Source organism: Oncorhynchus gorbuscha, linkage group LG03, assembly GCF_021184085.1.
Source record: "Oncorhynchus gorbuscha isolate QuinsamMale2020 ecotype Even-year linkage group LG03, OgorEven_v1.0, whole genome shotgun sequence".
In the NCBI taxonomy this organism is placed as follows: domain Eukaryota; kingdom Metazoa; phylum Chordata; class Actinopteri; order Salmoniformes; family Salmonidae; genus Oncorhynchus; species Oncorhynchus gorbuscha.
In genome coordinates, this window is record NC_060175.1 from 103144840 (window position 1) to 103159534 (window position 14695).

A 14695-nucleotide genomic window follows, 5' to 3' on the forward strand; every position below is an offset into this window, starting at 1 on the left:
CCTCTCTACACTCTAACCACTAGGCTACCCTGCCTCCTCTACACTCTAACCACTCCTAACCACCACTAGGCTACCCTGCCACCTCTACACTCTAACCACTAGGCCTACCACCTAGGCCCACTAGGCTACTCTACCTCCTCCTACCTCCTCTAACCACTAGGCTACCTGCCACCTCTACACTCTAACCACTAGGCTACCCCTCCTCTACCTAACCTCTACACTCCTAACCAACCACTAGGCTACCCTACCTCCTCTACACTCTAACCACTAGGCTACCTACTCCGCCTCTACACTCTAACCACTAGACCTACCTCCTCTACACTCTAACCACTAGGCTACCTACCTCCTCTACACTCTAACCACTAGGCTACCTACCTCCTCTACACTCTAACCACTAGGCTACCTACCTCCTCTACACTCTAACCACTAGGCTACCCTAACCTCCTCTACACTCTAACCACTAGGCTACCTACCTCCTCTACACTCTAACCACTAGGCTACCTACCTCCTCTACACTCTAACCACTAGGCTACCTACCTCCTCTACACTCTAACCACTAGGCTACCTACCTCCTCTACACTCTAACCACTAGGCTACCTACCTCCTCTACACTCTAACCACTAGGCTACCTACCTCCTCTACACTCTAACCACTAGCTACCTCCTCTAACCACTAGACTACTCCTAACCACTAGGCTACCTACCTCCTCTACACTCTAACCACTAGGCTACCTACCTCCTCTACACTCTAACCACTAGGCTACCTAACCTCTAACCACTAGGCTACCTACCTCCTCTACACTCTAACCACTAGGCTACCCTACCGCCTCTACACTCTAACCACTAGGCTACCTACCTGCTCTACTAACCACTAGGCTACCTACCTCCTCTACACTCTAACCACTAGGCTACCTACCTCCTCTACACTCTAACCACTAGGCTACCTACCTCCTCTACCTCTAACCACTAGCTACCTACCTCCTCTACACTCTAACCACTAGGCTACCTACCTCCTCTACACTCTAACCACTAGGCTACCTACCTCCTCTACACTCTAACCACTAGGCTACCTACCTCTAACCTAACCACTAGGCTACCTGCCTCCTCTACACTCTAACCACTAGGCTACCTACCTCCTCTAACCACTAGTCTACCTACCACCTCTACACTCTAACCACTAGGCTACCTACCTCCTCTACACTCTAACCACTAGGCTACCTGCCACCTCTACACTCTAACCACTAGGCTACCTACCTCCTCTAACCACTAGTCTACCTACCTCCTCTACACTCTAACCACTAGGCTACCTACCTCCTACACTCTAACCACTAGGCTACCTGCCTCCTCTACACTCTAACCACTAGGCTACCCTGCTCTACACTCTAACCACTAGCCTCTACACTCTAACCACTAGGCTACCTACCTCCTCTACACTCTAACCACTAGGCTACCCTGCCTCTAACCACTAGCCCCTGCCACCTCTACACTCTAACCACTAGGCTACCCTGCCTCCTCTACACTCTAACCACTAGGCTACCTGCCACCTCTACACTCTAACCACTAGGCTACCTGCCTCCTCTACACTCTAACCACTAGGCTACCTACCTCCTCTACACTCTAACCACTAGGCTACCTACCTCCTCTACACTCTAACCACTAGGCTACCTACCTCCTCTACACTCTAACCACTAGGCTACCTACCTCCTCTACACTCTAACCACTAGGCTACCTACCTCCTCTACACTCTAACCACTAGGCTACCTACCTCCTCTACACTCTAACCACTAGGCTACCTACCTCCTCTACACTCTAACCACTCTAACCACTAACCACTAGGCTACCTACCTCCTCTACACTCTAACCACTAGGCTACCTACCTCCTCTACACTAGGCTACCCAACCACTAGACTACCCACTAGGCTACCTACCTCTACACTCTAACCACTAGGCTACCTACCTCCTCTACCCTCTACTCACTAGGTTACCCACCTCCCTCTACTCTAACCACTAGGCTACCTACACTCTAACCACTAGGCTACTACCTCCTCTACACTCTAACCACTAGGCTACCTACCTCCTCTACACTCTAACCACTAGGCTACCCACCTCCTCTACACTCTAACCACTAGGCTACCTACCTCCTCTACACTCTAACCACTAGGCTACCTACCTCCTCTACACTCTAACCACTAGGCTACCTACCACCTCTACACTCTAACCACTAGGCTACCTACCTCCTCTACACTCTAACCACTAGGCTACCTACCTCCTCTACACTCCTCCTCCTCTACACTCTAACCACTAGGCTACCTACCTCCTCTACACTCTAACCACTAGGCTACCCTACCTCCTCTACACTCTAACCACTAGGCTACCCTACCACCTCTACACTCTAACCACTAGGCTACCTACCTCCTCTACACTCTAACCACTAGGCTACCTACCTCCTCTACACTCTAACCACTAGGGCTACCTACCTCCTCTACACTCTAACCACTAGGCTACCTACCTCCTCTACACTCTAACCACTAGGCTACCCACCTCCTCTACACTCTAACCACTAGGCTACCACCTCCTCTACACTCTAACCACTAGGCTACCCTGCCACCTCTACACTCTAACCACTAGGCTACCCTACCTCCTCTACACTCTAACCACTAGGCTACCCACCTCCTCTACACTCTAACCACTAGGCTACCCACCTCCTCTACACTCTAACCACTAGGCTACCTACCTCCTCTACACTCTAACCACTAGGCTACCCTGCCGCCTCTACACTCTAACCACTAGGCTACCTACCTCCTCTACACTCTAACCACTAGGCTACCTACCTCCTCTACACTCTAACCACTAGGCTACCTACCTCCTCTACACTCTAACCACTAGGCTACCCTGCCGCCTCTACACTCTAACCACTAGGCTACCTACCTCCTCTACACTCTAACCACTAGGCTACCTACCTCCTCTACACTCTAACCACTAGGCTACCCACCTCCTCTACACTCTAACCACTAGGCTACCTACCTCCTCTACACTCTAACCACTAGGCTACCTACCTCCTCTACACTCTAACCACTAGACTACCTACCTCCTCTACACTCTAACCACTAGGCTACCTACCTCCTCTACACTCTAACCACTAGGCTACCTACCTCCTCTACACTCTAACCACGGGTCTCTGTTTACGATGTGTTAAGATATGTTGGTTGTTTGTGTCTGAATGACGACTTGTATTCCACAATTGATCTCTAACATCAACAACTTGAAATATTGGGTTTACATGACCTTATGACCCCCCTTGAGACATAAATGATGATTCTGCACTTTTTAAGTTAAAGAATGTGTCACAATCTATCAACTTAATCGCTTTTATTGTGAAATATTTTTTTATACAACCGTTTAAATATAAGGGAGACCTTGGATAGAGGGGTAAACACGGTAGTGTTTTGTCCCACCTCGAGTATCGGTATCTCAAACTAAAGCCTCCTTTTTTTTGAGCATTGACCAATAGCTGACTACTCTGTTTTATATTCCAGATGACTACAAGCCCATTGGAGCAGACACTGACAATTTGGCTGCTCAGATTGAGGACTATATCCTTTCCAGCTGTGATCGTGTTGTCGTTCTGTTTCTGGTGGTGTGGTGAGGACTAGACACATTGTAATAGTGTGATGTGGTGAGGACCAGACACATTGTAATAGTGTGATGTAGTGAGGACTAGACACATTGTAATAGTGTGATGTAGTGAGGACTAGACACATTGTAATAGTGTGATGTAGTGAGGACCAGACACGTTGTAATAGTGTGATGTAGTGAGGACCAGACACATTGTAATAGTGTGATGTAGTGAGGACCAGACACATTGTAATAGTGTGATGTAGTGAGGACCAGACACATTGTAATAGTGTGATGTAGTGAGGACCAGACACATTGTAATAGTGTGATGTAGTGAGGACTAGACACATTGTAATAGTGTGAGGACCAGACACATTGTAATAGTGTGAGGACCAGACACATTGTAATAGTGTGATGTAGTGAGGACTAGACACATTGTAATAGTGTGATGTAGTGAGGACCAGACACATTGTAATAGTGTGATGTAGTGAGGACTAGACACATTGTAATAGTGTGATGTAGTGAGGACTAGACACATTGTAATAGTGTGATGTAGTGAGGACTAGACACATTGTAATAGTGTGATGTAGTGAGGACTAGACACATTGTAATAGTGTGATGTAGTGAGGACCAGACACATTGTAATAGTGTGATGTAGTGAGGACCAGACACATTGTAATAGTGTGGTGTAGTGAGGACTAGACACATTGTAATAGTGTGATGTAGTGAGGACTAGACACATTGTAATAGTGTGATGTAGTGAGGACTAGACACATTGTAATAGTGTGGTGTAGTGAGGACTAGACACATTGTAATAGTGTGATGTGGTGAGGACCAGACACATTGTAATAGTGTGATGTAGTGAGGACTAGACACATTGTAATAGTGTGATGTAGTGAGGACTAGACACATTGTAATAGTGTGATGTAGTGAGGACTAGACACATTGTAATAGTGTGATGTAGTGAGGACTAGACACATTGTAATAGTGTGATGTAGTGAGGACCAGACACATTGTAATAGTGTGATGTGGTGAGGACCAGACACATTGTAATAGTGTGATGTAGTGAGGACTAGACACATTGTAATAGTGTGGTGTAGTGAGGACTAGACACATTGTAATAGTGTGATGTAGTGAGGACTAGACACATTGTAATAGTGTGATGTAGTGAGGACTAGACACATTGTAATAGTGTGATGTAGTGAGGACTAGACACATTGTAATAGTGTGATGTAGTGAGGACCAGACACATTGTAATAGTGTGATGTAGTGAGGACTAGACACATTGTAATAGTGTGATGTAGTGAGGACCAGACACATTGTAATAGTGTGAGGACCAGACACATTGTAATAGTGTGATGTGGTGAGGACCAGACACATTGTAATAGTGTGAGGACCAGACACATCGTAATAGTGTGATGTAGTGAGGACCAGACACATTGTAATAGTGTGATGTGGTGAGGACCAGACACATTGTAATAGTGTGATGTAGTGAGGACTAGACACATTGTAATAGTGTGATGTAGTGAGGACTAGACACATTGTGTGATGTAGTGAGGACTAGACACATTGTAATAGTGTGATGTAGTGAGGACTAGACACATTGTAATAGTGTGATGTAGTGAGGACCAGACACATTGTAATAGTGTGATGTAGTGAGGACTAGACACATTGTAATAGTGTGATGTAGTGAGGACCAGACACATTGTAATAGTGTGAGGACCAGACACATTGTAATAGTGTGATGTGGTGAGGACCAGACACATTGTAATAGTGTGATGTGGTGAGGACCAGACACATTGTAATAGTGTGAGGACCAGACACATCGTAATAGTGTGATGTGGTGAGGACCAGACACATTGTAATAGTGTGAGGACCAGACACATCGTAATAGTGTGATGTAGTGAGGACCAGACACATTGTAATAGTGTGAGGACCAGACACATTGTAATAGTGTGATGTGGTGAGGACCAGACACATTGTAATAGTGTGAGGACCAGACACATCGTAATAGTGTGATGTAGTGAGGACCAGACACATTGTAATAGTGTGAGGACCAGACACATCGTAATAGTGTGATGTAGTGAGGACCAGACACATTGTAATAGTGTGAGGACCAGACACATCGTAATAGTGTGATGTAGTGAGGACTAGACACATTGTAATAGTGTGATGTAGTGAGGACTAGACACATTGTAATAGTGTGGTGTAGTGAGGACTAGACACATTGTAATAGTGTGATGTAGTGAGGACTAGACACATTGTAATAGTGTGATGTAGTGAGGACCAGACACATTGTAATAGTGTGAGGACCAGACACATTGTAATAGTGTGATGTAGTGAGGACCAGACACATTGTAATAGTGTGAGGACCAGACACATTGTAATAGTGTGATGTAGTGAGGACCAGACACATTGTAATAGTGTGAGGACCAGACACATTGTAATAGTGTGATGTAGTGAGGACCAGACACATTGTAATAGTGTGAGGACCAGACACATTGTAATAGTGTGATGTAGTGAGGACTAGACACATTGTAATAGTGTGATGTAGTGAGGACCAGACACATTGTAATAGTGTGATGTAGTGAGGACCAGACACATTGTAATAGTGTGAGGACCAGACACATTGTAATAGTGTGATGTAGTGAGGACTAGACACATTGTAATAGTGTGATGTAGTGAGGACCAGACACATTGTAATAGTGTGAGGACCAGACACATTGTAATAGTGTGATGTAGTGAGGACCAGACACATTGTAATAGTGTGAGGACCAGACACATTGTAATAGTGTGATGTAGTGAGGACTAGACACATTGTAATAGTGTGATGTAGTGAGGACCAGACACATTGTAATAGTGTGATGTAGTGAGGACCAGACACATTGTAATAGTGTGAGGACCAGACACATTGTAATAGTGTGATGTAGTGAGGACTAGACACATTGTAATAGTGTGATGTAGTGAGGACCAGACACATTGTAATAGTGTGAGGACCAGACACATTGTAATAGTGTGATGTAGTGAGGACCAGACACATTGTAATAGTGTGAGGACCAGACACATTGTAATAGTGTGATGTAGTGAGGACTAGACACATTGTAATAGTGTGATGTAGTGAGGACCAGACACATTGTAATAGTGTGAGGACCAGACACATTGTAATAGTTGTGATGTAGTGAGGACCAGACACATTGTAATAGTGTGATGTAGTGAGGACCAGACACATTGTAATAGTGTGAGGACCAGACACATTGTAATAGTGTGATGTAGTGAGGACTAGACACATTGTAATAGTGTGATGTAGTGAGGACCAGACACATTGTAATAGTGTGAGGACCAGACACATTGTAATAGTGTGGTGTAGTGAGGACTAGACACATTGTAATAGTGTGATGTAGTGAGGACCAGACACATTGTAATAGTGTGAGGACCAGACACATTGTAATAGTGTGATGTAGTGAGGACTAGACACATTGTAATAGTGTGATGTAGTGAGGACCAGACACATTGTAATAGTGTGATGTAGTGAGGACCAGACACATTGTAATAGTGTGAGGACCAGACACATTGTAATAGTGTGAGGACCAGACACATTGTAATAGTGTGATGTAGTGAGGACCAGACACATTGTAATAGTGTGATGTAGTGAGGACCAGACACATTGTAATAGTGTGATGTAGTGAGGACTAGACACATTGTAATAGTGTGATGTAGTGAGGACTAGACACATTGTAATAGTGTGATGTAGTGAGGACCAGACACATTGTAATAGTGTGATGTAGTGAGGACCAGACACATTGTAATAGTGTGATGTAGTGAGGACCAGACACATTGTAATAGTGTGATGTAGTGAGGACTAGACACATTGTAATAGTGTGATGTAGTGAGGACTAGACACATTGTAATAGTGTGATGTAGTGAGGACCAGACACATTGTAATAGTGTGATGTAATAGTGAGGACCAGACACATTGTAATAGTGTGATGTAGTGAGGACCAGACACATTGTAATAGTGTGATGTAGTGAGGACCAGACACATTGTAATAGTGTGATGTAGTGAGGACCAGACACATTGTAATAGTGTGATGTAGTGAGGACCAGACACATTGTAATAGTGTGATGTAGTGAGGACTAGACACATTGTAATAGTGTGATGTAGTGAGGACTAGACACATTGTAATAGTGTGATGTAGTGAGGACCAGACACATTGTAATAGTGTGATGTAGTGAGGACCAGACACATTGTAATAGTGTGATGTAGTGAGGACCAGACACATTGTAATAGTGTGCATTTTATTATTTTATTTGATGTAGTGAGGACTAGACACATTGTAATAGTGTGATGTAGTGAGGACTAGACACATTGTAATAGTGTGATGTAGTGAGGACCAGACACATTGTAATAGTGTGATGTAGTGAGGACCAGACACATTGTAATAGTGTGATGTAGTGAGGACCAGACACATTGTAATAGTGTGATGTAGTGAGGACTAGACACATTGTAATAGTGTGATGTAGTGAGGACTAGACACATTGTAATAGTGTGATGTAGTGAGGACCAGACACATTGTAATAGTGTGATGTAGTGAGGACCAGACACATTGTAATAGTGTGATGTAGTGAGGACCAGACACATTGTAATAGTGTGAGGACCAGACACATTGTAATAGTGTGATGTAGTGAGGACCAGACACATTGTAATAGTGTGATGTAGTGAGGACCAGACACATTGTAATAGTGTGATTGTAATAGTGAGGACCAGACACATTGTAATAGTGTGATGTAGTGAGGACCAGACACATTGTAATAGTGTGATGTAGTGAGGACCAGACACATTGTAATAGTGTGATGTAGTGAGGACCAGACACATTGTAATAGTGTGAGGACCAGACACATTGTAATAGTGTGATGTAGTGAGGACTAGACACATTGTAATAGTGTGAGGACCAGACACATTGTAATAGTGTGATGTAGTGAGGACCAGACACATTGTAATAGTGTGATGTAGTGAGGACTAGACACATTGTAATAGTGTGATGTAGTGAGGACCAGACACATTGTAATAGTGTGATGTAGTGAGGACTAGACACATTGTAATAGTGTGATGTAGTGAGGACTAGACACATTGTAATAGTGTGATGTAGTGAGGACCAGACACATTGTAATAGTGTGAGGACTAGACACATTGTAATAGTGTGATGTAGTGAGGACCAGACACATTGTAATAGTGTGATGTAGTGAGGACCAGACACATTGTAATAGTGTGATGTAGTGAGGACCAGACACATTGTAATAGTGTGATGTAGTGAGGACTAGACACATTGTAATAGTGTGATGTAGTGAGGACTAGACACATTGTAATAGTGTGATGTAGTGAGGACCAGACACATTGTAATAGTGTGATGTAGTGAGGACCAGACACATTGTAATAGTGTGATGTAGTGAGGACCAGACACATTGTAATAGTGTGATGTAGTGAGGACTAGACACATTGTAATAGTGTGATGTAGTGAGGACTAGACACATTGTAATAGTGTGATGTAGTGAGGACCAGACACATTGTAATAGTGTGATGTAGTGAGGACCAGACACATTGTAATAGTGTGATGTAGTGAGGACCAGACACATTGTAATAGTGTGAGGACCAGACACATTGTAATAGTGTGATGTAGTGAGGACCAGACACATTGTAATAGTGTGATGTAGTGAGGACCAGACACATTGTAATAGTGTGATGTAGTGAGGACCAGACACATTGTAATAGTGTGATGTAGTGAGGACCAGACACATTGTAATAGTGTGATGTAGTGAGGACCAGACACATTGTAATAGTGTGATGTAGTTGTAATAGGACCAGACACATTGTAATAGTGTGAGGACCAGACACATTGTAATAGTGTGATGTAGTGAGGACTAGACACATTGTAATAGTGTGAGGACCAGACACATTGTAATAGTGTGATGTAGTGAGGACCAGACACATTGTAATAGTGTGATGTAGTGAGGACTAGACACATTGTAATAGTGTGATGTAGTGAGGACCAGACACATTGTAATAGTGTGATGTAGTGAGGACTAGACACATTGTAATAGTGTGAGGACCAGACACATTGTAATAGTGTGATGTAGTGAGGACCAGACACATTGTAATAGTGTGATGTAGTGAGGACTAGACACATTGTAATAGTGTGATGTAGTGAGGACCAGACACATTGTAATAGTGTGATGTAGTGAGGACTAGACACATTGTAATAGTGTGATGTAGTGAGGACTAGACACATTGTAATAGTGTGATGTAGTGAGGACCAGACACATTGTAATAGTGTGAGGACTAGACACATTGTAATAGTGTGATGTAGTGAGGACCAGACACATTGTAATAGTGTGATGTAGTGAGGACCAGACACATTGTAATAGTGTGATGTAGTGAGGACCAGACACATTGTAATAGTGTGATGTAGTGAGGACTAGACACATTGTAATAGTGTGATGTAGTGAGGACTAGACACATTGTAATAGTGTGATGTAGTGAGGACCAGACACATTGTAATAGTGTGATGTAGTGAGGACCAGACACATTGTAATAGTGTGATGTAGTGAGGACCAGACACATTGTAATAGTGTGATGTAGTGAGGACTAGACTTGTAGATGTAGTGAGGACACACATTGTAATAGTGTGATGTAGTGAGGACTAGACACATTGTAATAGTGTGATGTAGTGAGGACCAGACACATTGTAATAGTGTGATGTAGTGAGGACCAGACACATTGTAATAGTGTGATGTAGTGAGGACCAGACACATTGTAATAGTGTGAGGACCAGACACATTGTAATAGTGTGATGTAGTGAGGACCAGACACATTGTAATAGTGTGATGTAGTGAGGACCAGACACATTGTAATAGTGTGATGTAGTGAGGACCAGACACATTGTAATAGTGTGATGTAGTGAGGACCAGACACATTGTAATAGTGTGATGTAGTGAGGACCAGACACATTGTAATAGTGTGATGTAGTGAGGACCAGACACATTGTAATAGTGTGAGGACCAGACACATTGTAATAGTGTGATGTAGTGAGGACTAGACACATTGTAATAGTGTGAGGACCAGACACATTGTAATAGTGTAATAGTGTGAGGACCAGACACATTGTAATAGTGTGATGTAGTGAGGACCAGACACATTGTAATAGTGTGATGTAGTGAGGACTAGACACATTGTAATAGTGTGATGTAGTGAGGACCAGACACATTGTAATAGTGTGATGTAGTGAGGACTAGACACATTGTAATAGTGTGATGTAGTGAGGACTAGACACATTGTAATAGTGTGATGTAGTGAGGACCAGACATTGTAGACAGACATTGTAATAGTGTGATGTAGGAGGACTAGACACATTGTAATAGTGTGATGTAGTGAGGACTAGACACATTGTAATAGTGTGATGTAGTGAGGACTAGACACATTGTAATAGTGTGATGTAGTGAGGACTAGACACATTGTAATAGTGTGATGTAGTGAGGACTAGACACATTGTAATAGTGTGATAGTGAGGACCAGACACATTGTAATAGTGTGATGTAGTGAGGACTAGACAGACACATTGTAATAGTGTGATGTAGTGAGGACCAGACACATTGTAATAGTGTGATGTAGTGAGGACTAGACACATTGTAATAGTGTGATGTAGTGAGGACTAGACACATTGTAATAGTGTGATGTAGTGAGGACTAGACACATTGTAATAGTGTGATGTAGTGAGGACCAGACACATTGTAATAGTGTGATGTAGTGAGGACTAGACACATTGTAATAGTGTGATGTAGTGAGGACCAGACACATTGTAATAGTGTGAGGACTAGACACATTGTAATAGTGTGATGTAGTGAGGACTAGACACATTGTAATAGTGTGATGTAGTGAGGACTAGACACATTGTAATAGTGTGATGTAGTGAGGACCAGACACATTGTAATAGTGTGAGGACCAGACACATTGTAATAGTGATGTAGTGACCAGACACATTGTAATAGTGTGATGTAGTGAGGACTAGACACATTGTAATAGTGTGATGTAGTGAGGACCAGACACATTGTAATAGTGTGATGTAGTGAGGACCAGACACATTGTAATAGTGTGAGGACCAGACACATTGTAATAGTGTGATGTAGTGAGGACTAGACACATTGTAATAGTGTGATGTAGTGAGGACACAGACACATTGTAATAGTGTGATGTAGTGAGGACCAGACACATTGTAGACACATTGTAATAGTGTGATGTAGTGAGGACTAGACACATTGTAATAGTGTGATGTAGTGAGGACCAGACACATTGTAATAGTGTGATGTAGTGAGGACTAGACACATTGTAATAGTGTGATGTAGTGAGGACCAGACACATTGTAATAGTGTGAGGACCAGACACATTGTAATAGTGTGATGTAGTGAGGACCAGACACATTGTAATAGTGTGACAGACATTGTAATAGTGTGATGTAGTGAGGACCAGACACATTGTAATAGTGTGAGGACCAGACACATTGTAATAGTGTGATGTAGTGAGGACCAGACACATTGTAATAGTGTGATGTAGTGAGGACCAGACACATTGTAATAGTGTGAGGACCAGACACATTGTAATAGTGTGAGGACCAGACACATTGTAATAGTGTGATGTAGTGAGGACCAGACACATTGTAATAGTGTGAGGACTAGACACATTGTAATAGTGTGATGTAGTGAGGACCAGACACATTGTAATAGTGTGATGTAGTGAGGACAGACATTGTAATAGTGTGATGTAGTGAGGACCAGACACATTGTAATAGTGTGATGTAGTGAGGACTAGACACATTGTAATAGTGTGATGTAGTGAGGACTAGACACATTGTAATAGTGTGATGTAGTGAGGACCAGACACATTGTAATAGTGTGATGTAGTGAGGACCAGACACATTGTAATAGTGTGATGTAGTGACCAGACACATTGTAATAGTGTGAGGACCAGACACATTGTAATAGTGTGATGTAGTGAGGACCAGACACATTGTAATAGTGTGATGTAGTGAGGACTAGACACATTGTAATAGTGTGATGTAGTGAGGACTAGACACATTGTAATAGTGTGATGTAGTGAGGACCAGACACATTGTAATAGTGTGATGTAGTGAGGACCAGACACATTGTAATAGTGTGATGTAGTGAGGACCAGACACATTGTAATAGTGTGATGTAGTGAGGACTAGACACATTGTAATAGTGTGATGTAGTGAGGACTAGACACATTGTAATAGTGTGATGTAGTGAGGACCAGACACATTGTAATAGTGTGATGTAGTGAGGACCAGACACATTGTAATAGTGTGATGTAGTGAGGACCAGACACATTGTAATAGTGTGATGTAGTGAGGACCAGACACATTGTAATAGTGTGATGTAGTGAGGACCAGACACATTGTAATAGTGTGATGTAGTGAGGACCAGACACATTGTAATAGTGTGATGTAGTGAGGACCAGACACATTGTAATAGTGTGATGTAGTGAGGACCAGACACATTGTAATAGTGTGATGTAGTGAGGACCAGACACATTGTAATAGTGTGATGTAGTGAGGACTAGACACATTGTAATAGTGTGATGTAGTGAGGACCAGACACATTGTAATAGTGTGATGTAGTGAGGACCAGACACATTGTAATAGTGTGATGTAGTGAGGACCAGACACATTGTAATAGTGTGAGGACCAGACACATTGTAATAGTGTGATGTAGTGAGGACCAGACACATTGTAATAGTGTGATGAGGAGGACCAGACACATTGTAATAGTGTGATGTAGTGAGGACTAGACACATTGTAATAGTGTGATGTAGTGAGGACCAGACACATTGTAATAGTGTGAGGACCAGACACATTGTAATAGTGTGATGTAGTGAGGACCAGACACATTGTAATAGTGTGATGTAGTGAGGACCAGACACATTGTAATAGTTGTGAGGACCAGACACATTGTAATAGTGTGATGTAGTGAGGACTAGACACATTGTAATAGTGTGATGTAGTGAGGACCAGACACATTGTAATAGTGTGATGTAGTGAGGACCAGACACATTGTAATAGTGTGAGGACCAGACACATTGTAATAGTGTGATGTAGTGAGGACTAGACACATTGTAATAGTGTGATGTAGTGAGGACCAGACACATTGTAATAGTGTGAGGACCAGACACATTGTAATAGTGTGATGTAGTGAGGACCAGACACATTGTAATAGTGTGAGGACCAGACACATTGTAATAGTGTGATGTGAGGACTAGTGATGTGTGAGTGAGGACCAGACACATTGTAATAGTGTGATGTAGTGAGGACCAGACACATTGTAATAGTGTGATGTAGTGAGGACTAGACACATTGTAATAGTGTGATGTAGTGAGGACTAGACACATTGTAATAGTGTGATGTAGTGAGGACCAGACACATTGTAATAGTGTGATGTAGTGAGGACCAGACACATTGTAATAGTGTGATGTAGTGAGGACCAGACACATTGTAATAGTGTGATGTAGTGAGGACTAGACACATTGTAATAGTGTGATGTAGTGAGGACTAGACACATTGTAATAGTGTGATGTAGTGAGGACCAGACACATTGTAATAGTGTGATGTAGTGAGGACCAGACACATTGTAATAGTGTGATGTAGTGAGGACCAGACACATTGTAATAGTGTGATGTAGTGAGGACCAGACACATTGTAATAGTGTGATGTAGTGAGGACCAGACACATTGTAATAGTGTGATGTAGTGAGGACCAGACACATTGTAATAGTGTGATGTAGTGAGGACCAGACACATTGTAATAGTGTGATGTAGTGAGGACCAGACACATTGTAATAGTGTGATGTAGTGAGGACCAGACACATTGTAATAGTGTGATGTAGTGAGGACCAGACACATTGTAATAGTGTGATGTAGTGAGGACCAGACACATTGTAATAGTGTGATGTAGTGAGGACTAGACACATTGTAATAGTGTGATGTAGTGAGGACCAGACACATTGTAATAGTGTGATGT

The 14695-nt window shown here is 42.7% G+C and overlaps 1 protein-coding gene across 1 annotated transcript in view; it reads left to right on the plus strand.

The window, feature by feature from the left end:
• The window catches only part of LOC124018072 (transcription elongation factor A protein 2-like), a 55553-nt gene that overhangs the window by 23908 nt on the left and 16950 nt on the right, over positions 1-14695 (plus strand). Inside the window, exon 6 of the mRNA XM_046333331.1 lies at positions 3536-3592. Coding sequence (XP_046189287.1) covers positions 3536-3592 — 57 coding nt within the window. The remainder of the gene's footprint in view (positions 1-3535; positions 3593-14695) is intronic.